General features: G+C 49.1%; 1 protein-coding gene across 8 annotated transcripts in view; it reads right to left on the minus strand.

The window, feature by feature from the left end:
• ABCC8 (ATP binding cassette subfamily C member 8) overlaps positions 1-27,461 on the minus strand; it is a gene marked incomplete at both ends in the record, with an annotated part of 80,109 nt that overhangs the window by 32,845 nt on the left and 19,803 nt on the right. For 7 of the 8 annotated variants that reach the window (XM_080719827.1, XM_080719826.1, XM_080719825.1 and 4 more), the window contains 10 exons: positions 283-388; positions 1,064-1,139; positions 1,471-1,587; positions 1,694-1,799; positions 5,100-5,245; positions 6,421-6,461; positions 15,386-15,548; positions 15,814-15,948; positions 20,432-20,587; positions 23,444-23,608. In XM_080719827.1, coding sequence (XP_080575953.1) covers positions 283-388; positions 1,064-1,139; positions 1,471-1,587; positions 1,694-1,799; positions 5,100-5,245; positions 6,421-6,461; positions 15,386-15,548; positions 15,814-15,948; positions 20,432-20,587; positions 23,444-23,608 — 1,211 coding nt within the window. Of the gene's footprint in view, positions 1-282; positions 389-1,063; positions 1,140-1,470; positions 1,620-1,656; positions 1,800-5,099; positions 5,246-6,420; positions 6,462-15,385; positions 15,549-15,813; positions 15,949-20,431; positions 20,588-23,443; positions 23,609-27,461 lie in introns of all 8 variants that reach the window. The other variant, XM_080719820.1, reaches the window with a different exon arrangement.

The raw sequence follows: 27,461 nt of genomic DNA on the forward strand, positions 1-27,461 counted from the left end.
AATAGCTTAAGCTTTGTCTATAAATGAGAACTGGTAACAGTAATTACCTTGCTAGTTATCATAAGGATGAAAAGAGATACTACATGAAAAGGACTTAGAAAAGAACCTAGCACACAGTAAGGGTGAATAAATATTAATGAGGGTGAGAGTGACAATTAGTAGCATTTGTGGAGTACTCACTGAATGCACAGTGGGCACTTGATAAATAATCATGCATCTCCCATGGAGGATGGCTGAAAGGAGGAGTCCCCGCTAACTGACCCTCAAGGAGGCACTTATTACCTATTCCAGAAGACGGCCCCTGAGATCTTCTGCATCTCCCCCAGCGTGGCCAGCAGGAGCGAGGACTTGCCACAGCCCACCTGCCCCACAATCATGGTCAGCTGGCCTGCAGGGAGGAAAGATGCCAAGAGGAAGAATCTCTGGGGAAGTCTGAGCAATCATCACACAGAAATACAGACAGATGCACCTGGCTCTGAGGCTCTGTTTTCTTTCAAATCCCTAAGACCTAAGAAATCCTCTCCATTCAACTCTGAGTCTTTCCTCTTGGAAATCAATATCATCTTCTGGCTTCCTGGGTCCTTCTTCTACTTGAATTCTTCACACATCATGTCCTGATCCTCCTTTCCAAAGCTCTCCAGTGTGAGCTGGCTCCCAGTGTGAGCCAGCCCAACAAGCACCACCCTGGGTCCCACCCACCCACCCACTTCCATACTATGCCCATGGTGATGCCTCTCCCAAAATGCCCTCCTGGCCCAGCCCAAGGAACCATGCTCACTCTCAGAAAGCCCACCTCTTCCACCTGCCTTCCTTGGCTACTCAACTCTGATTTTTTGGTGAAGCATCACTCCTTGTGCCTGCGACAGACAGCTGACACCAAGGCTCTGCTGTCTTACTCTGTTCTCGCTGCTGTACTTGCAGGCGGCCTAGCCACCAAGACAGGCCCGCACCCCTCTAGTGTTCAGAGCCCTGAGCGCCCACCAAGGGTGAGCAGAGGGCAAAACTGGTGCAGCCTTTTCTCTCCACGTGGGACCTGGTGGCATCTGGGGGGGAGGGGCCATACCTCGGGGGATACGGATGGTGATGTTGGACAGCGTGGGGATGCCATCGGGGGTCCAGGTGAAGAAGCCTCCAATGATCTTCATGGGCCACACCCCACCATGCAGAAGAGGACAGAGAAGCGACCGGGTTCTCAGTGTCAAGAGTTGCTTGCTTCCCTCCTCCACAGGCACCAATTCTAGCCTCTGGAGCCCTTCTGGGCAGGGGACCAGCTTCTCATGCTACCCCTGTCTGAGGCAGCCCCCCAAGAGGAAGGTGGGGAGCCCCCACTGGGTGGAGATGGAAGCTCTGCCCCTGGCTTCAGGGTGACCTCTGTGCAGAGAGGCCAGCACCAGGTCTCTGGCCTTCTAGGTGCTGAGTTCCCCACTGGCAGGTGGTTCTGGGTGGCTGGGCACGGGGGTACAGGCTTACCTGGACACAGAAGTTGTCAGCATCCCCGTCTGCGCTGGGGGCCAGCCTCTGCAGTGAGCCCATGAGGTCCCGGCTGTCCTCCCGGGCTGGGCGCTTCCGGTTCACAACCTTGAGGGGCTGGAGATGGTTAGGAGGTGAGGCGCCCTGGGCTGGGAGGAAAGGCAGAGGTGCAAAGGGACCAGGCACGAGCTTCAGGCCTCAGAAGAGCGGGCTGGGCACTCACCACCGCCTGGTATTTGCTGGCGTGGCCCTGGGGTGCGGGCTCACGGGGAGCGCACTGTTCTTCACGGATCTCCGCGCTGGACAGGAACTCACTCAGCTTCTGCACACTGCAGAGGAAGCGCAAAGCCACCCCTCACCCCTGCCAGGGGCAGAGGAGGGGAGAGGGAGGGAGGTGTGGCCTGAGAGAGCAGCTCTGGGAAGGTTCCAGGTCCTGGGGGGTGACCCCCACAAAGCAAAGGGGGGCAGATCATTGGGGAGGGCAATGGATGTTACCAGGGTTTTTTCAGAGACCACCAGCTAGCTGAAGTAAGCTGGGGTCTGGATAAGAGTTGGGATTAGTTTTAGGGTTAAACATTTAAGGTTAGTCTGGAACGTTAGGCTGAAGGGTAGCTGGTATTGGGCATTATTAGTTACTGTTAGAGTTAGTGAGTATTAAGGTTAAGATAAGGGCTGATTATTAACAACAGGTAATTTTTTTTCTTTTTTTTTCTAGTACGGGGGATGGAACCCAGGGGCATTCTACCTCCGATCTATACCCCAGCCCTATTTTTTTATTCTTTATTTTGAAACAGGGTCTTGCTGAGTTGCAAAGGGCCTCACTAAGTAGATGAGGCTGTCCGTGAACCGTGATCCTCCTGTCTCAGCCTCCCAAATGCTGGGATTACAAGCGTGTGCCACCATAGTCCAGCAACAATAGGTAATATTTTTGTGAATTCCTGTAATAAGCTGTTGAAGGTGTTATTACTCATGGAGGAGAAGGCTATTCCTTCCCTCCCGCCCTAAGAATTTCTCTGTGGAGCCAGGTGTAGTGGCACATGCCTGTAATTCCAGTACTTGGGAGGCTGAGACAGGAGGATCACAGGTTCGCGACCAGCCTTACCTACTTAGTGAGGCCCTCTGCAACTTAGTAAGATCCTGTTTCAAAATTAAGAATACAAAATAGGACTACAGGTGTAGCTTGGAAGTAGGATGCCTCTGGGTTTAATCCCCAGGACCACACATACACATAAAACTTCCCTGTGGATTCAGAGCAGGCTCCTGAAGCTTCCCCATTTCAGTTACTTTTCTCCTTTCCCCAGGGGTGTGGAAGCTGTCTGAAGGAAGTTTGAGAATTGCTTATATCTTCTTTCATCCTTTTGCTAAATGTCCACCAGGCCTGGAGCCAGATAAGCTCTCCCAACTCTCAAGGCAAGAAAAGATTGGGGCTGTGAAGGAGTTGTGGATGGGGGCCCCACCCCTCAAAGGGTGCCTAGCCTGCTCCTCCCAGGTACCTAGCTTCAGCCTCTCTCAAGAATTGGAGACCGAGGAAGAGGTAGTTGGCCCTCATTTCTTGAGGCTCTTCTCTAAAAAGGCCTGTGTTAGGCCGGTGCCGGGGCCTTCAAGAGTGGGATCAGAACTTGCAAAGCGGCATACACAGAGAAATATCACAGAAAATAAAAAAATTGGATCCTCTCCCTAATATGAAAAACTAGGAAGAAATGGGTAATAGGAGGGAATCTAGTGGAAGAAGGGGCCCTATGGAGGAGCAATTAAAGTGACCAATCAGAGGGGATGGGATGGGGGAAGATGGAATCTCTCTTTTTTGGGGGGGGGGTCTGGGAATGGAATCCAGGGGCATTCGACCTCCGAGCTACAGCCCCTGCCCTATTTTTTATTCTTTATTTTGAAACCGGGTCTCACTGAGTTGCAAAGGGCCTCACTAAGTAGCTGAGGCTGTCTGCGAACTGTGATCCTCCGGTCTCAACCTCCCGAATGCTGGGATTACAAGCGTGCACCACCACGCTCAGCTAGGATGGAATCTCTTTAAAGCACATGATGTACATAAATAAATATATGAATGTTAAACACTAAATCAAGCATAGGATTGAGGGAGGAGGAGGGAATGGGATGGGGACTGGATAAAGGTTGATTGGTTGATGTGTACTTGGATAGCCTAACAAATCTTGTAATCCATTGTGATGTTTGACTACAATGCACCAATAAAAATATATTGAAAAAAATAAAAAGGCCTGTGTTCTACCCTGGTATTCTGTTTCTGAAAACAGTGGGGGTTCCGAGTGTTTGGAAATGGGGAGCTTCTGGATCAGCAGCATGGATTTCTACCAGGTGCAGCATCCTTGCACCTGTCACTTCTGTACAGATCAGAGGGCTGGAGTGGGGGTCAGGGTGGAAAGAGTGGTCATTGGAAATCCCAATGCCGAGGCCAATAAACGGAGGCAGCACAGCTGACTCTGGGAGCGGGAGCTCATCCCTTTTTAGCAGCTACTTTCTGACATAATTTTAGAGTTATTTCCCCTTCTATCTTTGAATCCTTGCTAGAACTTCCTTGTACAAGCAGCCTTCCCCATCAGCAATTCATTCCAACAGCTACCCCCTCCTGCCAGCTCTCTAGGACCTGCCAGTGTTGCCTCCTTGAGGCTGAAGACACAGAGGACATTTGCTCTGTCTGGTCCCGCTGGTGATGGGTAAGGACCTGGCCAGCTTTCCCAGAGGTGGGACAGGCTCTTCCCTGCAAGGAGCTGTTTCAGAGGCCCAATGAGATTTCCACCTACGCCCCAGTTATGTCGTTTCTCAGCAGAGGCTCAGCCTCTACCTTCAGGCTCTCATTCCCGAGAGGGAGGTGCCTCTGGGAGACTGGCAGCATCGCTGCTGGGCTCTGGAGCCCAGAGCTGTGGGCCAACCAGGGTTTGAGGGCAGCAGCTGCACTGATGGGGCCGGGAAGGTTCTGGGGCCATGAAAGAACAGGATTCCTAGCCTGGAGGTCAAATGTTCAGGGGCTACCTTCTGCTAACCCAGGTACTGCTGTGTGGGATTGGGTTGTACTCTTTCTGGGTGGCTCTGGAGACTGGAATTAGGACCAGTGTGTAGAATTTAGGAGGATACCAATTTTAGCTCATTATTATTAATTTTTTCTTTTCTTTTCTTTTTTTTGGTGGTACTGGGGGTGGAACCTAGGGTATTTCTACCTCTGGGCTATACTCCCAGATCTATGTATACTTTATTTGGAAACAGGGTCTCACTAAGTTGCTGAGAGCCTTACTAAGTAGCTGAGGCTGGCTTCGAACCTGTGCCATCCTCCTGTCTCTGCCTCCCAAGCACGGGGATTACAAGCATGTGCCACCACGCCCAGCTAATTTTTTCTTTTTTGTAGAGTTGTCTTGGAGGTGATGGGGAATCTCCTTTCCTTGGAGGTATGCAAGCAAGTCCTTCCCCAGGAAGGGCATACTGGGAAACCTCACTTGGTCCATGTCCCTTTGACCAGTTAGGATCTGCTTTGGGGAGGCTCAGATCAATGGGCAGGTATATTCTGGGACAAACAGCTGTGGTTCCAATTGTTGCTAGACAAGTACCCATGCTGGCATATGAGCTGCCTGTCTAGTGCCCTTCCTCCCGGACCCTCCTCTCACCTCACTAGAGCTTTGACTGTAGAGCGGACCACACTGGATAGCAGGAACAGCGGCGTGACCAGGATGTGGAAGAGGGAGAGGGAGGCAAAGGCCACTGAGGGTGAGAAGTCAGACTCTTTGAAGAAGCTGACGTGGCCCACAAAGGTCTGTGGAAAGAAGCTCAACTGAGACCCTGATGGCTCAGGGCCAGGGCCCTCCCACACTGGGAACACTCAGCCCCAGGACGGAGACTCAGAGCCTGGCAGGGCGGGGACAAGGGGACCTCTCAGTTAGAGACACTCATCATTCTCACAGTCCCCTCATAGGCTTGTCCCCAGCAAGTTCAGGACTTCATGCTGGGGGGCAGGGGCCGCTGCTTCCCAGTCTTGCCCCTCCTTGCCACAAAGGAACATGGAGGAGCCCTGGGTTAAGTCAGTGCTGTCTTCTCCTTAGATAGAAGCCTGGTGCTCATTTTCCTGGTCCTCAGTAGGAAAAAAAATGCAAAAATAGTCACTGCAAAACCACCTCCTCACTGTGCCCACACCCGCTACCTGGCTGGCTTAGCAGCCTCTGTTACCCACAGATCCCAAAAAGCCAGGCCAGGAGCCAGCCAAATAAATCACATTGGAAGTGAATTCCCAAGCCTGCCTGACAGACTGTGAATGCCACACAGCTCAGGGACACAGGCCCCAGGGGAAATGAATACATCTTTTTAAAGAACTGCAGCTATCATGGCAGCCGGGCTAGGAGGCTGCGGGATTGGGGCGCAGAGCTTTCTATAAGGCACACTGCCTGCCCTTGCAGCCGAGCTCACACTGGCTTTTGTGGAACTTGCTTCAGAAAACCACCACCGCGCAATTTCATAACATGGAGAGCTGGGAGTGGTATGTTTTTAAATTTCAAAAAGCAGGTTACCCAACTACATGTGCACCACAATCCTATTTTTGTAGAAATGATACATCATATGCCTTAAAAAAAATATACTGGAAAGAAACACCCTAAAGATGCTATGAGTGGGACCATGGGGGGTTTTCATTCTCCTTGTGCTTTCCTTTCTGGATTTCCCATCGTTTCCACAATAAACATGTTTTGTTTTTATAATTAAAGACTGACAGCTATTTTTAAAGGAAGGTTTAGCTTCTCTAAATCCTAAACCTCAGGTCTCCCAGGCCCCGAGGGCAGAGGCCCGTCTGTGTGCAGTGGGGGAGGCTCCCTCCCCAGGTTTCAGTCCTGCTGCTGAGCACATCTTTGAGGTCCTTGTGCAAAAGGCAGAACCTGGACGGCTCTCACCACAGATGTCCTCCCCGCCTCCCACCCCCAGGAGATGGGGAGATCCACTCACAATGAGGACGGCTGCGATGGGGATGGCCGTGTTCATGAAAACTGTGGAGGAAGCACAAGGTGAGTTTAGGGGAGGAATGAGACAGGAGAACACTGAGATGCCCGGGCTGGGGGTGATGGAGCTGGGGTGCGGGGAGGGCAGAACTCCAGCCCGGCGGTACCTCCAGCTTCTTACCCTGTTTCCCTTGTATCCATGCCTCTGTCTCTGACACTAAAGTCTTTAAGGCTAAATGTGTGTGTGTGTGTGTGTGTGTGTGTGTGTGTGTGTGTGTGTGTGTGATTGAGCCCAGAGGCATTCTACCTTTGAACTACACCCCCTAGCCTTGTTTTATTTTTAATTTTTATTTGTTTGTTTGTTTGTTTTGGGTGGTGGTACTGAGGTTCCTGGAAACCCGTCTACCTCTGGGCTACACTCCCAGACCTATTTTTTAATTTTGGAAACAGGGTCTCTTAAGCCAGCGCGGCTGACTTCGAACCTGTGTGATCCTCCTGTCTCCGCCTCCCAAGCGCAGGGATTACAAGCGTGCGCCACCACGCCCGGCTATTTTTTAATTTTTAAAACAGAGACTCATTAAGTTGCTGAAAGTCTCATTAAGTTACTGAGGCTGGCCTTGAACATGCGATCCTCCTGTCGCGGCCTCCCAAGTACTGGGATTATAAGTCACCAAGCCTGGCAAGGCTTAAATGTTCTTATTCTGCCCCGTGTGGACGGGGTGACTGGAGGCTCTGTTGTACAGTGGTGGGAGAAGAACTGGAGTGCTCGCTGCCCGGGGCCAACTGTGAGGCCAACAGCCTGCGTTTCTGGAGGCCCCAGGCTGCTACTCCTCCCTTGGCCGTGGGTCCCTGTATCTCCCCGAGCCATGCTTTCTATGCGGTGGAGAGCTTCCTTGACTCCTATGGCTCTTGGAAGGATTTCGAACTTGTTCACACTGAGGCATTAGTAGCTCACGGGTGCTTACATGTGGGTCTTCCTTGGCTGTAAGGCTTGGTGGCCAGGTTCAGGGGAGTCAGCAGCTAGCTGCCACAGAGGCCTCTTCCTATTCTGTAAGAAGTGTGGTCTCAGATCCTTCACAGGGACTCCAGACAGCACACCTAGCTGGACATGAAGCCACAGAAGGGCAAAGTCCCTGTTCATATATGCTCTATGTACATAGAGGGCAGGTCATTTAATACCCTTCAGGTGCCTCAGTTTCCCTGCTTGATTTTTGGGAACTTGTACTTACTAGTTCATATGCCAAATTCTGTAGGTGGCAGACTGTGAGCCCTCCCTATCTGCTGCCTGAATATCAACCTCATGAGTGACTGGCTGAGCCCCGCTCCAGTCGCCTCCTTGGTCCAGGACCTCGATCCTCTCATCTCAGCCTCCCAAGTACTGAGATTACAGGTGTGAACCACCACACCCAGTTTTACTAGTTTTTATTTTGAGAAAGGATCTTTCCAAATTGTCCAAGCTGGCCTCAGACTTGTCATGTACCTTTTCATCCTCTTGAGTATCTAGGATGACAGAGGCCCACCAGTGTACCCAGCAACCATAAGGGTCTTTATCATTAGCAATGCCATCTACGACTGTGCTTTAACCACTCTTCTGATGAAGGCCGGGGGTCTCCAGGTACACACTGCCACAATCCTCCCTCAGAGTTGCTGGCTGGAAGCAGTATAAATACTATTGGTTAGCCGGGCGTGGTGGCGCACGCTTGTAATCCCCGCGCTTGGGAGGCGGAGACAGGAGGATCGCGCAGGTTCGAAGCCAGCCGTGCTGGCGTAAGAGACCCTGTTTCAAAAATATAAAATAGGTCTGGGAGTGTAGCCCGGAGGAAGGAGGGCTTCCAGGAACCCCAGTACCACAAAAAAAAAATACTATTGGTTACACCCATAGGCAAAGGGTCCCACATCTGGAACACAGGATATAACATAGCCACCATTGGTTGGGGTGGAGGCAAGGAAAATGGAGGATGCCTATTCAGCCTGGGCCCTTGACCATCACCAGCTACATGGCTCTAAACATGAGCTACCCTGCCCTTCCCCTCCAGGGCCAACAACTCCAAGGTGCTCCCTCAGGCAGGGGCCTCTCTTTTGCCCATACCCTTGAAGTACCAATGAGGAGGGCTCAGGCTGGAGAAGGCACCCTGGCCCCTTGCCCTAGCCTGGGAGCTGCTCTGCTGGGGCTCTCTTCTCAGATGAAGAACAGGCTGGGAATTGGATTGAGAATTGGTACAATTCGCTTAGAAACCAATCTGGTGCCTTGTAGCTAGCGCGACACAGAAGTTCAGACCTTCTGATCCAGTAATCCATCTCCTGGGAATTTGCCCTGAATAATCATTCATGAGAAGTATAAAACCATCAGCAAGATGGTGCTAGCCGCAGAACTATCTGTCACAGCAAAAACAAAACCACAACCACAGCGACAAACCATCCCAAACGTGATAAACTGGGAACTTCTACCAGGAGGGGCTGTTTTAGTCAAGGATGGTACACCACATCCCTCAGGGAGATGCTGCAGTCGGAAAATGTGTGTTAATTGACATTTGATTCTATGGCACATTTTTCCTGGTCACTTTTAAAAAAAATTTTGTTTTATTATTTTCATTCTTTTTGGATGCCTGGACTCCTTTGAGGAATAAGACAGCTATAAAAATTAAAAGAATGAGCATTTCAAAGCTGATGCAGCAACATGGAGCTGATGATATAATTCATTTTCGTGCTGTTCTGGCTCACATGGAGATGCTGACAAATGAGTCCAGTTTCCTCAACCTCTCCTGGCAGGGTAGCCCCTGCCCAGGGAGTTCCAGGTCCCTTTCAGGGTGGGGACTGGGGAAGTGGTATCACTTGTGTTTCAAAGGCCTCTCTGAGGACCATCCCACTGGCCCTGAGGTGGATGCTCTGGTCCTGGGGATGCGGTGCAGGAGGCTGGGGGACCCGGGGCTGCTGTGGGCTCTGGCTCCTTTGTGAGCACAGCAGACAGATGGGGTTGGGGACACAGAGCTGGCTATGCAGCTGTGATGGGCTGGAGACCAGAGGCTTTTCCTCCATTTTCCTGAATCCCATAAAGCTCAACAAGATTCTAAAGTGGTGGGAGGGGTGGGAAATATGGCTGAGAATAGATTTCTCCCCAGCACTGGCAGACTGCAGTGACTCACCTTGATTTGATTTAGAAGAAACAAAAACAAGATGCAAAGAAGAAGAAGAAGAAGAAGAAGAAGAAGAAGAAGAAGAAGAAGAAGAAGAAGAAGAAGAAGAAGAAGAAGAAGAGGAGGAGGAGGAGGAGGAGGAGGAGGAGGAGGAGGAGGAGGAAGACGATGGCAACTATGCCATCAGGGCTCAAATTTTGAGTATTACGGAGCAAACAATTCTGGTTAAGCAATGTTAAGTAAAATAGGAGATGATATAACAATGTAAGAGGGGTGCTGCTGTGGAAAGTGTGGGGCATGTGGGCAGGGTGAAGGGCCACCATTAGCTGAAAGGCCTGCTCTATTGGTATAGAGATAGGGCTGTTTAAAAAATATTCTTTAAGAGTGATCCATTAAAAAAATGACTGTTTGAGGTTCTCCTTGTTTTAGGTATTAGGCTGGGATTTTGAGGTACCGAAGTGAGCCATGTGTCAGCATTCCTACTCTTCAAGGAGAGTGACAAATCCACAAACCAATGCAGGGTTCAGCCACCAGCTCCCGGGCTCTGCCCAAGGAATGCTGCCTGGCTTTGCAGTGCCAGCCCAGCCCAGCACTGCGACACCAGAAGCTTTTCATTTCCTAATAATAAATATTTCAGAAGTCGTGTGTCACAGAGGCACAGCCAGACATTTGTGCCTCTGTTTAACATCAGCGCTGTCCTTGCAGAGGGACATGGAAGGCTTGCCACCCCGCAGCCTGGGCCTAATTGCAAACTGCACCTGCAGGAGGGGAAATGTATTTAGAAGTGCACAGGGCCATTTCCCATTCAGTCCAATTATCAGAGAAGTCAACAGAGGGGAAGGAAAGCAGGTAAATAGCGTTTCTGTTGCTGGAAGCTGTGGAAGCCTGTCAGGTGCCCCCGCAGTCCAACTGATTTCTGCCTCCTTGACTGAGGAGCCTACTCAGCTCCCTCTCGGCCGTTCTCCAAGGCTAGATTAACCCACAGCGCTGCAACCGCTGGAGGCAGATGTTGAAGATGAGTTTCAGAGATGGAGAGGGAAGAGGACCAGGTCACACAGTCACCTTGTCCACCTATACTGGCCAATCTAACACAGAGGAGCCTCCACTGAGGGCAGAGGGAGAGAGAGATTTGCAAAGAAGGGGCACACTCTGGGTTGCATATGCTGGGTGCCCTGTGGAGAGGGTTCACTGCACCGTCTGCCCACCCTGCATGAATGGCTAAGGTCCCCCTCCCCCACCCAGAACAAAGTATAAGGCCAGTCACACTGACTGACTATGGTCTGGACCCCTGAGCACAGACCACTGAAAGAGATGGCTAACACATGTTTCTTCTATGTAAACTTCTTCTGAGGCTCCCTCACCTCAGAAGAAAACCCAGGGCCCTGAGCCACAGCACACAAAGTCCTGCATGAGCTGGTCTTGTTACCTGCTCCTCACCAAATTCCAGCCCAGTTGGTAACATACCATTGTCTCTCCTGCCTTTGTGCCTTCATGACCCTAACTCTTGATCATTCTGTGGGAATCTGTGGTAGTCTCTACCTCTGACACACCTGTCCTGATACCCACCACCCCTAAAATTAGGTTGAGTGCTCATAAGTCTATAGGCACAGAACACCCCTTTCTGCTCCAGTCACTCAGACACTGTTTTGTGTCTGGTTTATCTAGGAGACTGTAAGCAACGTGAGGGCCAGGACCCATGCCTTCTCACCCAAAGCCTAGCCAGGGCCTGGCACTTGGGAGACACTCAGCAAATACTTGTTAAATAAATGAAGAAAAGAAACAAAAGACCTGGGTCAGGCAAGCAACACAAAAGAGAAAAGAGCATAGAGAGAGGGGCATTTGGAACTGATCAGTGCACAGCCACGTGCACAGCCACTGTTCATGAACATGGTCATCTTTTATACAACTGTGAGGGCCAGAGCCATGCCTGCCTCCTCTTAATGCCCAGAAAAGCCTGGCAGAGAGAGGGGGGGATATGGAGAGGGGATCTGGAAGGGGTGCTGTACAAAGGACAGAATGAACTGGCCCCATATTGGTTGGTTGACTTGTCAGGACCAAGGATGTTTCCTTTGTCACCTCTGCAAAAATACAGAGGAAATACCCACACTGCTTCTGCAAGGAGATACAGACTCACTACTAGAGATACTGACCACACTTGCCTCCATCTTTCTCCCACTTTATCTTCTCATTGAAATCCTACTCATCGGGCAAGGTGCAGCTCAGCCCCCTCTAGGTGAATCTCCGGGTGCATACTCAGACCACCAAGGCTTCTTTCCCTGGACTCTGCCATTTATTGGCTGAGGTCCTTAGTGAGCCATTTCATCTTACTGAGGCTCAGTCTTCTTTGCTGTAGAATGGGAAGTAGAGCAACACAGTTCACAAAGCTGCAGCGTGGATGAAATGCCACCAGGCTTGCCAGGAACCAGCACAGAGCTGGCCATGAAGGTTTTTTTTTTTTTTTGTGGTACTGAGGTTCCTGGAAACCCTTCTACCTCCAGGCTACACTCCCAGACACCTATTTTTTTATATTTTTATTTGGAAACGGGGTCTCTTAGCCAGCAAGGTTGGCTTCGAAACTGCGCAATCCTCCTGTCTCTGCCTCCCAAGCGCGGGGATTACAAGCGTGTGCCACCACGCCCGGCTCAGCTGGCCATGAAGTTTGATCATCACTGCCACGCCACTGTGTGCATGTCAGTTCTGACTTCTTCGCAGAGTATGAACTGCTTAGACGGGGGAGCACATCTCAGCATCTCCTACACATCCCGGCGCTCAGCACAGGGATGGGCCCATGGAGGGGGCTCATTCAGCACTCACTGAGTAACTCACACGTTTCCTTTCAAGAGATAACATGGATTCTGGATTTTGAGGTAGGGGAATGTGACCATTCCTTTCCAGACCCCAGTGCTGACACTAGGCAGCTGTCAGTGACACCGACAGTGAGCCCCTCAGATAGTGTCAGAAGTAATCCCGTGTGCCCTGCAGTATGCACAGTGCCTGGACAACCAGAATGAAAGCCCAGAAGGCATCGCCAGACCAGGCCCATCAGGAAACGTGACTCCAGGCTCTTTAGTGTTGCCAGGACCCCACGACTGGCGCCAGGGGCGAGAACAAGAGATTCCCATTACATTAGCCTAATGACCTGTATCTTGATCCCTGGTAACAGGAGGAGGAAGTCCAGGAGAAAGCAAATGAAAATACACTGCAAGCATGTGCCTGCAGCCTGGAGGTGCCCCCACTCTACCACCTGCTTCCCCTCCCACCACTGACTCACAGAGAGACACACGTCCCAGGCAGGGCAAACACGCGAGCAACTTGCCTTTCTACACTATCCCTGAGGCAATGGGACGTGCCCTTCTAGCTGTTTTTGTGCCTGCTATCCAGTCCCCCTCCAACCCTCTCCTTCCATCTTTCCATCCTTCCAAACCTCTAGTCATCACTGTTCGACATTCAGATTGAACCTTTTTAAAGCATCCATATATGACAATATGTGGTATCTGTCTTTCTGTATCTGACTTATTTCACTTAAGTTCTTGTGTTCTGGTACACAGTGGGGGTTATAGTTTACAATAGTATATATACATACACTTTCTGAATAATTGGAGGGGAGCTCATATGTTCTTAATGAAGTAATGAAAAGACAGATATGCAAAGTACCAGGATTTGGTCAGTACATATAATATACACCCATGGAATTATCACACTGTACCCCATAAATATGTACAATTAAATTAATAATAATTAATAAAAAATATGCCTCCCTGAAGGCTCTTCCCTTCCTCACTCTCCTTCCAGCGGCCAACCTAGGCTGCTCTGTTTATCTCTCTAGGCCACTTGGACAGATGCAGGGCCCTGGGCAGGCTCCTTGGTGCCAGAGCCCCTTGTTCTTTGAGAATCATCTTAGCTCTTGACAGCGCAGGGTTTCCTCTCCCCAGGTCCTCCTGCCTCTGGGTCACAAAGCCATGTCTTATCTTTTGGGGGACAAAGAGCACCTACCGAGAGACTTCAGTGGGCTAGCCTGGGAACCCAGGCATCTTAGGATACTGTTTACATAGGAAAACATGTCCCAGGTTGCAGTTTGGAATTCAGAAAATGAATATACCTCTTCTAGGAGCAAAGTAGTTGCTGTCTGCCCCCATCTGCATGCCCTGAGGCTCCCCTACTTTGCAGCCCATTGTACTTAGAATCTTGGGAACCCAGGGCCCCTACTTTCCTTGCTGCATCCCTTCCCTCTCTTCATGTCAGCCCTGGTGAGCCTGCCCCAGCCACCCTGCCATGTTGCTGCTGGGAGAGGAAGTCCCCTGGCCACCAGGAGAAGATCTCCTCTACCTCAGCAGCTGTTTCCCTTGTGGGTTGTCTGTGGCCAGGTGTCTGGAATGCAGGAGACTGTGTGCAAGGGTCAGGTGAATGTTAGCGTAATCAGCCCCCATGCAGAGGGTGGAGCTGACAGGGAGAAGGTAGAAGTGGGCCTGGGTCTGGGGACACTGGTTTTTCTGTCCCCCACAAGGTGTTCCATCTAATTTTTCCCTTCTCATGGGGTGTTCCACCTCTGCTTCTGGTCAGGGATGGGGATAGAGTGGTCAATCCAGGAACATGGACTATCTTGAGGAGGAATTCAGGAGGCAGTGGCTGCCTGCCACGTCCATGGCTCCATTCTGAGAAAAATGAATCCTAGCAGGACTTTCTGCAGAAAGTTATTGTGGCTTGGCCGTCAGTGGGCGATGGTTGGGTCAGGGTCCCTGCCCAAGGGCTAGGACACCATGGCATGGCTGGATCCAGGGAGGCCAGACACTGGGGGTGCTTGGGCCAGCCATTCTAGGCTTTTTCTCTTCTCCCAAGAGACAAAGGCTTCACAACGGAGCCCCACTGTGTCCTAGGACTTCCTCCCCCTAACCAGGTCCCTAGAACGCTGTGAAAAATACCTCGAGGAGACTTGGTAGGATCTATTCTGAGCCATACTGCTACCCTCAGGCCTCAGTTTCCCATCTGTAAAATGGTTGCAAAACTTACAAAAAGCATTTTCCATTTACTCTTCCTCCCACACTCTGTAATTCCACAGATCTGTCTTCTAATTCATAAAGGTTTTCTTTAGCTATATCAATTCATTTAAACTGCATACTGAGTTGAAATTCTTTTTTTCTTTTCTCTTCTTTTCTATCCAGGGGTTTCTACTTGGCTCTTCTTACCGCAATGGCTCTTAAACTGGGCAGGGCAGGGAACCAGAGTGAGTTTAGCCAGCTGCTAAATATACCCCAATTATACACTTGGGAAATAATCCCTATTGGCTGAGTCCATGGAGCCACAGGCCCAATTGTGAGACAAACAGGCCAGGGCTCCATGGTCACCTGACCGCCATAGCCCCTTCCCTGGCTAGGGGACCACCTATACCTGTGAGTACTTCACACTTGGGCTTCTGATTGTTAAGCATAACTAGCCTTGTTCTGTTGCAAGGCCCAGGCAGATGGAAGCTTCTTCCCAGCTTTCCCTGGGTAGCAGCAGCTCAGTGCAACTTACTAAAAAGCTCTGGCTCTTAGAAGAATCAGAAACTTTCATTATTCACTTGCTTACTGCTGCCTGTTAATAACAAATCAACTTCATGAGGAATGAGGCCTCACCTGTCTCCCTCACCAGTGTGTTTTGAGGTTCAGCATGGGGCCATGCACAAGAACATGTCTGTGGGATACATGAATGAATGACACTGTGAAATCCCCAAGCCAGGGGGAGAGCTCCTGAATGGAATGATCCCCAAGCCCCTGCTTCTATCACCTCCCTCCCTGCATCCTGACACTATCCTTGCAGGTAAGTAGCAGCACCCAGGGCTGGAGGGTTGGGCGGACTCACTGGAGATGGAGGTGTAGACGGCGAAGGCCCGAAGGCTGGTCATCTCCTTCCTGCGGGTCATGTCCACCCGCGAGCAGAAGATGTTCTCCCAGGCGTACAGCTTCAGCAGCTTGATGCCCCGGAGCATCTCGTTGGTCTGCTTCAGCCTTTCATTGGAATACTCCTGTGGGGATTGCAGGTCAGAGGGGGAGGCCTGTGCTCCACCCAGGAAGAAGGACTTGAGCCAGTGCCCTCACCACCTCTCAGCTCCTACCTGCCCTCTCCAGGAATCCTGCTTCCAGACCCGAAGTGGAGGCCTGAAGGGAGGTGTGGCAGTGCAGGTATGGGGGAGGAGACCCCTGAACACGAGGGTGGGGAGCAGGCAGACATGGGGGCGCACTGTAGGTGGAGAGGGGCATTCACAGGGACACATGCCTAGGGACGCTCACCAGTGTGCTCCGCTGGGCCTGGGAGAGCTTGGTGGCCACAAAGTACTGCACTGGAGCCAGCAGAATGATGACAGCTGCTCCGATTAAGGCACTGACCCCGAGGATGTAGTAGAGGAGAATCACACCCACGATGATCTGGGGAGGGGGGAACGGGCTCTCTGACTCTCCTGAAGGCTGCCCTGAAAGGGTGTGGGAAAGATCCCCTACATCCCCCAAGGTGGAACAGGCCTTGGGGTCCAAGTTTCCAAAATGTCTTGGGGACAGAGCGGGGGCGGGGAGGAGGTGACTCTCACCAAGGTTGTTTCTGGATTAAATGCATTTATGTGCAATGCTGGCTCAGGCGTTAACTTGCTTTCCAAGTCTACTTTTCCAGTTGGGAGCTCAGACTCCCATCCCAATGAATGGGACAGCATCTTTTGTTCTGTTTACCGGCTGACAGGGCTGACATTTCTCCCTCACTGGGGAAACTGATCCATAAACAAAAGGACAAATCTGCAGCCTCCGAGCCAGAGAAAGCCAGCCCCGGGTCCGGCAATTTCCTTTTTACTCTTCTGCTCCTGATGTCTTTAATTTTTCAGGGACTCTGGCAAGTGTTCTCTGAAAAGAGAATTCATTATCTTTCTAGCTTTATGTAAATGACTGTTTGCTGATGAATATTTATGGGAAGTGTAAATTGCTCTCCCCAGTCCCCAGAGCGCCAAGATGACAGTTTCTCAGGTTGCCATTGAAGGCAGGACCTACTCAGAAAAGCAGATGTGCAAAAGGCCACCTGACTTGGCCCTGCCGTCCCCAAGCCCTGCGCCAGCCTGGCATTAAGCTCTCTGCCCCACGTCAAGGATGGAGTTGTGGGAGGCCCTGCCATTCCCATTTATCACAGGAAGCCTCCTGCATTAGCAGGTATCTGAGAGGCTGAGGGGTGACCTGCCAGTGTTTAACGGATATTAAGTGCTGGCAACAGATGGGCAGAGGACCACATCAGAGGAGGAGCCTCTCGCTGCCAGCCCTGCCCACCAGCCTCCTGGGATGTTCTCCCTGCACCCAGCCCTTCATCTCCACAGAGGTGACCACCCTCCTATGGAGGCAATGTTCTTCAGCCTTTGGGGTTGTGCTAGACGCTGAGAAACCTCCCAGGGCACCTCAGGGTCAATGACAAGGCACCTGTGAGGGTCAGTGTCTGCACCTGCGCCACCTCTGAGGGACGGGTGTGGCCAGGGCAGCTGCTGCCGCTCCCAGGCTCCTCCTGAAGCTTCTCTGCCCCCATCCTCCTCCCTGTGCCCCGGACACCGTGGTCCATTCCTCTCTTCTACAGGGCTTGCAAAGGCCCTCTCAGGGGATAATACCAGAAGCCAGCGATTCTGAGCATGAAAAGCAAGTGTGAGGATTAAATAGGCCATTCTCTCTCCTATTCACAGGTTACAAAGCAACACTGCATAGCGGGGAGGTCGCAGTCCCTGGGGTCTTCAGCCTTGAGTTGTAGTGCAGCCTCAGCACTTCTCAGCTCTGCCATCTTGGGCAAGGTACCTAAGTTTTCTGAGCCTTGGTTTCTTTTTCTTTACAATGGTGACTATAATGCCGACTTTGCAGGAATGTTATGGAGAGTAAGTGGAGCCTATGAGAAATGCCTAGAGGAGTGTCTGGTATAAAGTTAGAAATGAGTGCAAGGTGGCTAAACCTCCCTCGTACACACACACACACACTCACTCACACACTACATGGGAGCCTGGTCACAAAGGAACAATGGAAAGGAGAGAGATGTCGGTTTGGCGCTGCCACACTGTGTGGCCTCAGACTCTGTCCTCCCCAGGCCTCCGATGCCCCTGGAATAAGGCGGAGTTCCTTAGCCCACCATCTACAATACACTTTCAGAAGAGTCCATGTGGCACTTGGAATTGTGGGCACAATGTGTGAACATTTTTTTTTTTTTTCTCCCTGACAAACAGAATTTCAAAAGTATATGTAGCTTAGAGGCTGCCTAGAGTTGGAGGCGGGATAAGGAGTGACTGCCAATGGGGACGGGTTTCTTTTCAGGGTAATGAAAATGTTCTAAATTTATGATGGTCGCACAACTATGTGACTATACTAAAATCTCCACTGAACTGTGTCTCTTAAATGGGCAAATTATTTCTCCATAAAGCTGGTATTTAAAAAAGAAAAACATGACAAAAAGATTAGGAACTAGGAGAGATCTTGGAGGCATGCACAGAAACAGGCTCCTGAGTTAATTTTAATATTATAAAAAGCCTGGTGTGCCCTGTGGCTGAGGGGCTGCGCACAGAATTCTGGCCAGGTTGAGTTTCCTTGTCCTGAGGTCGAGATTATATCAACTCTTTTCTGGGGTGTGGGGTGCTGGGATTGAACCCAGGGCCTTGCACATGCTAGATGATCACTATACCACTGAGTAATACTCCTGGTAGTAACTTCTGTGTGGTGGTCAAATCTGTAAGTGGAAACACTTATAGATACACTGTACGTACAAGTACTAGTAACAATCAGCACTTGTTTTGGAGGGACAAAGTCTTACAACGTTCAAGTGGATACAACAGCAAGAAGCTTGTGGATAGAAGCCGGTGACTCATTGGATGAGCTCTGGGTGCTTCTGTAGCTTTTGCAGTCATTGATCCATCCTGGCAGAGGGATGGGGGTAGTCTGAGCATGGGGACTGGCAGTAGGGCACAGCATATAAATCTGTCCCTGCACCTCCTGTCCTCCTGTGTCTCCAGCTGTCTCCCAGTGTAAGCCTTTCCTCCTGTTTTCCTTTACTATGTTTTTTTTTGTTTGTTTGTTTGTTTTTTTTGGTGGTGGTACTGGGGTTCCTGGAAACTCTTCTACCTCTGGGCTACACCCCTAGGCCTTTTTTATATTTTTATTTGGAAACAGGGTCTCTTAAGAAGTGAGGCTGGCTTTGAACCTGCGCGATCCTCCTGTCTCTGCCTCCCAAGCATGGGGATTACAAGCGTGCGCCACCACACCTGGAAGCTTTATTATGTTTTAACTTTAAGCTTTGCAGGTAAGAGGACCCATACACATCACTTGAGATTAAGGTGTCTGCAACCTGCACCCCAAGCAGCAGTGGACTCTGGTAAAGCACGTTCCAAACACATACATGCCGGAGGGATCTGGTGTGTTTCACTAAGTGACCCAGGAGCAATGGCTTCTGGTAAAGCCTCACTCACACAAAGCACGTGCATGCTGGAGGGATCCCGTGTTTACTAAGTGAGCCCTCTCTGCTGGGCACTCTGTCTCCTGTTCATGCTCATATTATTTGACTGAATCAGCATTGCAACTTCAGAGAGTAGGCACTGTCCCCATTTCATAGATGGGAAACCGAGGCTGAGAAAGGCTAAGTATCTGCATCAGCCCGTCTCACCCAAGCCCAGACACTTCCTGCCACACCAGTCCATTCCTGTGGACTCTGGCCAGCCCTCAGAGAAGGGGTCTGGGATTTGAGCTTCTGAGTGAGAATTCATTCCCAGGACAAGGATCAGGCTCCATGGAGAAAGTGCTCCAGAGACAGAGCAGAAGGGTCAGGTTAGGAGGAGTCTCCTGCTGGCAGCCAGGAGGATAAGCTTGCTTCTGAGTCAGCCCCGAAGGTTGTCCAGTCTTAAAATATATCACGTTTTCAATTTCCAAAAATAATGCACACTGATTGGTAAATTTAGAAACACACGAAGAAAACAAAAATCTCTTGCAGTCCCATTATGGAGCCTTCTACTTCCTCTATGTGAATCTGGGCAAATGTATAAATATATTCCAACCATACAGCACATCCTATTTTGCAACTTACCCTCTTTGTTTAAAGATACATCCTGAATACTTTGCAATAATTAAGTACTATGCTACAACACTACTTCTGATGTCTGAAGGAGTGTCTGACGTGTAATTATTCTATAGTTCATTTAAGGCTGGCTGCATTTCCAGTCTTAGTGACACAGCCTTCTCTGATCATCAGGAGAGACAGCAAGCTGCTTACAATGTTTGAGACACAGGAGTACAGCCCATAGAGGCAGAGGGAGTGTGTAATGGTTTGAATTTAGGATGTACCTTTAGCCCTCATGGAAGTCAGGTAGCAATGTTGGAAGCAGGGATTTGTTGCTAAAGAGGGGTCCTTGGAGGCATGGCCTTGAGGGCTGTATAAGATCCCCCCCCCCACATCCCTTCTCTCTCCTCTCTGTCTCTCTCCTCTCTGTCTCCCTGTCTCTCCTCTCTGTGTCTCTGTCTCTGTGACTCTCTCTTTCTCTCTCTCTCTCTCTCTCTCTCTCTCGCTCTCGCTCTCGCTCTTGCTCTCTCTCTGGCTTTGGCCTCTATGATGTGAGAGCAGAGCTTTGTTCTTTCCTTCTCTGCTTCCTATTGCCATGCAGTGACCTCTACAGACCCAGCAGGACATGGACTGAAACTCTGAAATCTCCAGAAGCCATAAACAAATAAATCTTCCTTCCTCTGAGTTATGTGGGCAGGTTTTTTGGGTCACAGCAGTGAGAATATTGATGGGTGGAAGATATAGGCAAATGCCTAAAGGAAGATAGTAAACTCCTAGCCAGTGGACATATACCAATATACCACAGACTCTGGTTTTGTGTCCTGCTGCCGCTCCCCAGTCCCCCAAGCACACATGCAGTACCTGTACTGGCATGGCCCAGAGGTTTGGGCACAGGAAGAAAAACCACATGAGTTGGTTGGTGTCAATGGCCACTAGGTTGCAGATCTGCCCAGCAGTCATTTCCCCCATGGACAGGTTGGAGGTGGACAGGTGCATAATTTTATTGTAAATCTTGGTCTAGAAATGAAATCAGAATTGTTGTCATTATCATCCCAATTATTCCAGAGGCCACAGGTCTGAAATGTGCCAGGGACTTCTCAGACATTGCCCATGCAGCCCTACAGTAGTTCTATAAGGATTCCTGTACTACTATTCAGCTTTACCAATGGGATAACTAAAGGCTCAGAGAAGTAAAGGGCCTGGCGTAGACCAAGTCAGTCAGAGAAGCAACATTCAAATAAGGACACAGCGAACTATTTCCCCAGCAAGCGAGGCCTTGCCTTTGAGTGATGGGACTTAATTAGCTCTAAATCTTAAAAGCAGACCTTCATGTCCAGTTGCATTCTTGATTTACCAGGGGCTAGTGGAGAACACATTTCAGAGCCATAAAAATGATGAAGTGGGGAGCTTCTTATTTCAGTGTGGCCTTGTCCACCCCGAGGAGGTGGTTGGGGCAAAGCCTTAGAAGATCTGATGTGAGATATGGCCATGAGTGTTGGTCACCCAGAGCATCAGCCCAAGGCCTTCCACTGGGCAGCTGAGCAGCAGCCATGACCCCTGTGAGCTCTGGAACTAAAAGCTTTATGTGAAGTGATTGTGCCTCCAGAAGGACTGCAGTTTTCATGCTCTGTGCTCTTGAACAAGGAAAAGTCATTCTTGTCTTGATTGTCCTAGCAATGCCTGCTCTTGGCCACAATTCCACTGTGCATTTTGCTATATTCATCTATTCACCTAAAAGATTAATTCTAGCCGAATTCATTTTTTATATAAACTCAGGGTTTTTTGTGGGTCAGGTTATTCTATCTTTCTCAGAGTTTATATATACCACAGGTAAGGTTTATTTTTATTTTTTTATTTTTTTATTTTTGGTGGTTCTGAGGATGGAACCCAGGGGCCTTCTACCTCCGGGCTACACTTTCAGACCTATTTTATATTTTATTTGGAAACAGGGTCTCTTAAGCCAGATGAGGCTGGCTTTGAACCTGCGCGATCCTCCTGTCTCAGCCTCCCAAGTGCAGGGATTACAAGCGTGCGCCACCACGCCCGGCACAGGTAAGGTTTAAAGTAATGGCAATAATATTTTTGGGCAAATCTATGCACTTTCAAGATTCAATGAATTAGGGACATAGAGTAATCTATTAAATAAAGCATTATAAGAAATTGCACAACTAAATGAGAATTAGTATATTTTTTAAAAGTATATATATGTATATATATGTATATATATTTTTTTTTCAGAAATCTAGCTTAATAATTTTTTATGCAAAAAATCCATGGCTATTCTCAAACTCATGAAGACAGACTTTCATCTATGAGGATCAATTTTCTGTAAATTTGGGTAAATCTCTGACAGCAGGAAGGTTTTTTATTTCCTAATTTATTTCCATAATTAATGCTAGCACTTACTTTTTGTGGCATATGAATCAGTCTCTCTTATTAATGTAAAAGATTCAAACAGCTTGATAAAAAGTTTCATGCTAATACATTAAAAAACCATTTTGGGCTCTTTTAGTGTAATTGGAAAATACTGGATTGGTGTATGATTTATGACATGCAAACAAAACAGATTTAATTACAAAACTATCCAACCACAAAATTGGCTGCGGTGGCCAAAGTCAGCCTGTCACTGGAGGGGTCTGAGCAGAGGGAGGAATTTTTAGAGAGGCTTTCTGAACTAAATTAAGGTTCGGTTTTTCCTAGCTCTGAGTTCCCATGAATTTCAGCAGGTGTTGGACTTTCCTGGGAACCTCTCACCATTCTCACATGAGGACATCCTTGAGCAAAAATGCAATTTTCTCCAGGAAAATCCACTGGGCGTGGGCAGTGTTGCCGGTACAGCTACACAGGTCGTGCACTGCACAACTTTAGGGCACCATTCATACGGACTATATACCAAGCTAGATAGGGTTTGCTTATAGCTTTCTACTCTCAGTCTTTTTCAGCAAAACCTCTGATCCTGGTTCCCACAGACAAGTCAGTGTTACTGATTCTGAAGACTGTATTTGACACATGAGGTGGCTTTGGGATTTTGCTATAACCTCATGGGAGTACTGGGTATGGCAAAATCATGTAGTAATCCCCCATTCTCCCTTTTGCACAAAGAGGATTTCTAGTAGAGCATATATAGTCTGTTGACTGTGTAGCTGTTACACCAGCCCTGACTCTATGTGAAAAATTAACACATTTCTATCCTATTTAAACTAATCTCACATAAGGCTCTCTATTACAATCACTGAACCAAACTCTAATGAAAACCCTTGGAGTCTGGAGAACTCTCCCTGCCACCACCTTCAGAGCAGTGCATCCTGAATCCTCTGTGGCATTGATCATCCGTTCAATCGGCTCTCTGAAGGAAGCTACAGAAGGCAGGACCAGGAGCCTACACTGACGTGGCTTATCACCCAGTAAGTCTCTCTCATTGGTGTTGCCAGATTTGACAGCTCACATAGATCTTGGAGGCTGGGCAGATGTGTCTAACACACTTCTCTTTTTGTATCCAAAAAAAAGACTATCTGGTAGCAGAACTCTGGGACGGTACCCAGAGAAGGGTCTGAGGTCATATTTGCACTCAGCGGGAAGGAACACCATGGTGGATTGGTGATGTCGGCCACTTTCAAGGGCGGGGACGCTCAAGGGCTGAGCAGTGTGCGCCTCAGCTCTAGTCCAAGGCAGAATCAGAGCCAGAGCAACTTACTGCATGTCCCAAGTCCAGCCCAAGATCCTTCCACTATCCCGCACCGCCTCATTAGTGACCATTTCCGAACACTGATGGAGGCAACAGACAAACATTCACAGCAGAGTTCTTCTTGAGCGTCGATGAGAATGAATCATGCAGTTCTTACTGTGAAGTGAAAAAGTCCATTATCCAAGTACCTGTATTGCGCCTCTCAAATTAATTCCAGTTTCAATGGCGACATAGTAGGAGGCTTGTAGAAAGGTCCTTTGCAGCAGCAGGGCGAGGAACAGAAGGACGGCTAAGACGTAGGCGTTAGCAAGGAACTCTTGGGATGACACAAAGTAAACCCCGAGGAACTGTGTCTGTTAGAAAGAACGGTTCAGAGGTGACTGTCACTGCCGGCAAAGCAACACATCAGTACATACCATTGTGTCATCGTGCCAAGCAATACACTTCCCTCCATGCTTGTAAAATCTTGTGCACCTGTTTAGGAGTGAAACGTCAGACTGATAATCCCAACTGAGCATTCTGCTAAGGACAGCGGCTGCCTGTACCCTCCTCATCTTCCCACTGGGGTAAGGAAATGAGGCCCAGTTCTAAGCTCAGTCCCATAAATGTGACTCTCAGCTTCGTGCCCACTAGGCCCCCCAGGGGAGCCCATTCTGAATGGAACAAGAGTAAATAGAGTAAATCATAGAGAAGCCAAATCTGGAACTGCTAGAACTGTTAGAGCAAATCTCATGATGTATTCTCTGCTACAGAAATGGAAGCAGCCGTGGCCTCATCCCCTGCTTACCCACGGCTTGCTGTGCAGTGGCTTCTGGGCAGAAAAGGCCAGGGCAAAACCTGGCACCGTTCATGCTCCCGGGGGACAGATGGAAACCTGATGCTTACAACTGACCCAAAAGATTTCAGACCTGTGTCCCCTGGTCCCAGGACCTCTTCTTACATGGAAGGGGCTCTTTCTGTACTTCTAGCAAGATCTCAGATGATAACCAGTAAAGAAAAACATGTTGCCTTTGTTGCTAAAGATACCAGGGAGTAAGAGCCTGTCTCTTTCCAAATTCAGCACCGCCAGCTCCCAAGAAAACTTTGATCTTGCTACGTCCATTGCTCTCCCCCAGAGCCACATCCATATTTCCATGAAGACAGAGCTCTCTCCTCTCTGAGACCCTGCCTTGAATTCTGCATGCTGTGCAGGAGGGTGTGGGAACCACTGCAGGCTAAAGAGTGATGAGAACAGAGCGATGAAAAGGAGCTTGCGGGTGTGTCCTCGGCCGGGGCAGGCTCTCAGTGCAAGCCAGTCCTAGGGTCAGACATTTCTGAGTCTGGGATGCAGGACTTCCTGACTGTAGAAAAGACCACACTCTTGGTTTAAGAAGGGCCCTGCAAGCCAGTTGTCACTGCTCCCCTAGAGCTACTTGGTTCTGTGTACAGCTGGTTCTCCCTAGTGCTGAGGGATAGGGGTCTCTCTGTATGGGGGAAACAGACCCAGGGAGACCTCCAAGGGAATATGCACACGACCGTGAGATGAAGGCCCCAGGCAGCCTTGCAGCCCCGGACTCTGTCCCATTTGCCAAAGCACCAGAGGAGAGGCAGAGGCAGGAGGTAGAAGGTGAGGCTGAGGGCAGCTACATGGAGCTTGAAACTGGGCTTCAGGGAGACACCTGACCTTGCCGAGGAAGAAGGGGCCGAGGACAGTATTTCTCAGGTGCAGATCTCCATCCTCACAGTAGTTAATGAGAAAGGCACTGTAGTGAGCCCCATTTTACGTATGAGGAAATGGAATTTAGCTTGGGTAAATGGCTGGTCTGAGGCCACATGCTGGTCAGGAGGCAGCTTGGGACTGTGAGCCTGTGTGATGCCAAAACACTACCTGGAGCCACGATGGAGGCCTCATCCAGCCCTGGACCCAGAGTCCACTCTGAGTGTCCTGCAGGGAGGTGCGGACTTGTGCCTAGTGGGGGGATGTGAAGATGCCCGTTTGACTGGCTTAGGCCAAAGGAACAGAAACACAGGCTCAGGGAAAACCAAGTCTCGGTTAATGTGCCCTGAGGTCCTTCTGTCCCGGCATCCTCTGCAGACACCCAGCCCTGGAGAATGGAAGCCATTCTTTTAAAGCAACAAAGCCCATTGTGGGCACCATCCCAAAGGAAATCACTTAACATAAGGGAACAGCCGTAAACACAAACACGGACCTTCCTTCCTATTTTCCTTCCTTCCTTCCTTTGTACTAGGGATTGAACCCAGGGACATTCTACCACCGAACTACAGCCTAGTCCTTTTTATTTTTTGGAAACAGGGCCAAACGTTGCTGAGGGGTCTTGCTGAACTGCTGAGGCTGGCCTTGAACCTTTGATCCTCCTTTCTTAGGATCTCAAGTACTCAAATTACTGGTATGCAACACCATACCTGGAAAAATGTTTATTTCTGAGTTAGAGCAGGAGGAGAGAGAAAAATCCTATGCAAATGTCCAACCTAGGGCATGGATGGGGACTTTATGATACACATGGGAACACTATTCGCCCAAGAACAATGACCACCATGAAAGCTCTCAGGCAGCATGGACTTTCACACACTTGCTGTGTCACAAAGATCAGAAAACGTAGGCCAGCAAGTGAGTGGGAGAAATCGACTAAACATGCACGTTGTCTAGACGTTGGGTGGTGTCTGTCTAATGCACACAATATTTGTACTTTCCCAACAAAGCAACAAATTCTCTTTTGCAGCTCCAAAGGCAAAACCTTGACCTTTTCCTTCCTCCAGACATAAATATGTTAAGATCAAAAATTATAATTTTGTTGATCAAAAATTTTGTGACTTGTTAAAAATAAAAATCTTGCTGCAAGTATGTCATTAGACCATGACTAGGTCTCTTTATTTATTTTTTATTTTTTTGTAGTACCAGGGATTGAACCCAGGGACATTCTACCTCTGAGCTATAACTCCAGCCCTATTTTGTATTCTTTATTTTGAAACAAGGTCTCACTAAGCTGTAGAGGGCCTCACCAAGTAGCTGAGGCTGGACACTTGCTTAATAAATCAGACAAACAGACTTGGCATATCTCATACTTCTGACCAAAAGTGCTCAGCTGACTAATTATATTTTTAGAAAAAATTAATATAAACCTCCTAAGGATTAACTGTTACCTGTGAGTTTAGCGATGACATGAATTAACATTACACGATGAGTGTCATATTTTATGAAAATCTTTAACTACTTATTGCCTCCATCGTTTTTGGACTGTCTGTGGTTAAAATGTTATAATGACATCCTCTTTGGGAAAATAGAATCTTTGTGTGTGTGTGTGTGTGTGTGTGTCTGGGGATGGAACCCAGAGACATTTGACCTCTGAGCTACAACCCCTGCCCAATTTTTTTAATTCTTATTTTGAAACAGGGTCTCACTGAGTTGCGGAGGGCCTCACTAAGTAGCTGAGGCTGTCCACGAAATGCGATTCTCTGGTCTCAGTCTCCCAAATGCTGGGATTACAACCTTGTACCACCACGCTTGGCTCTGAATCTTATTAGAGGCTGGACATGAACCTGCAATCTTCCTGTCTTAGCCTCCCAAGCCCTAGGATTACAAGAATGCACCACTATGCCTGGCTTAGCTCTCTCTTTATAAGAGATAGTTTCAAAGGGATGGAATCTGGAATAGCTGGGTTTTGATGGAGAAAGTGGGTACCAGACTAGCCAGGAAGCCTGAGGTGCTACTCCAGGAAGGCAGGCCCTGGGAAATCTCTTGGGCAGAGGTTCCTGAGGAAGGGGTAATGGGTGTGAGCGCACTGGCTGGTGCCCTGTAGGAGACCAAGGACCATGATCTACCATTTGTTGGAAGATAAACGCTTTGGAAGATCAAATGTCCTTATTTTTTCATTTTTAGAATCTCAAAGGGAAGAAGTTGTGTGTGTATTTCCAGGAATTTTCTCAGTGATGTTAAAAAAATATTTAAAAAATTAACCAATGCATACGATTTTTATATCCCACAGAATTTCTACAGATGTTACTTTGCATTTCTCCATTTGGCAGTTGCAGCCACAGAATGCAAGTGACTCCCAGAGAGCAGAGAATTAGCTGCAGAGGCAGGACTGGCCAGGGCTCCTGACCTACAGTTCTGATCCCCTTTGTTTCTACTTAGTTAGAGGTATGATAGGAAAGCCCCCCACCCCCATCCTCTGGAGCTTAAAGGGGGTCACTGGGGCTCTTGGTTTT

This window comes from Muscardinus avellanarius (genome assembly GCF_963383645.1).
Source record: "Muscardinus avellanarius genome assembly, chromosome: 1".
Classification (NCBI taxonomy): Eukaryota; Metazoa; Chordata; class Mammalia; order Rodentia; family Gliridae; genus Muscardinus; species Muscardinus avellanarius.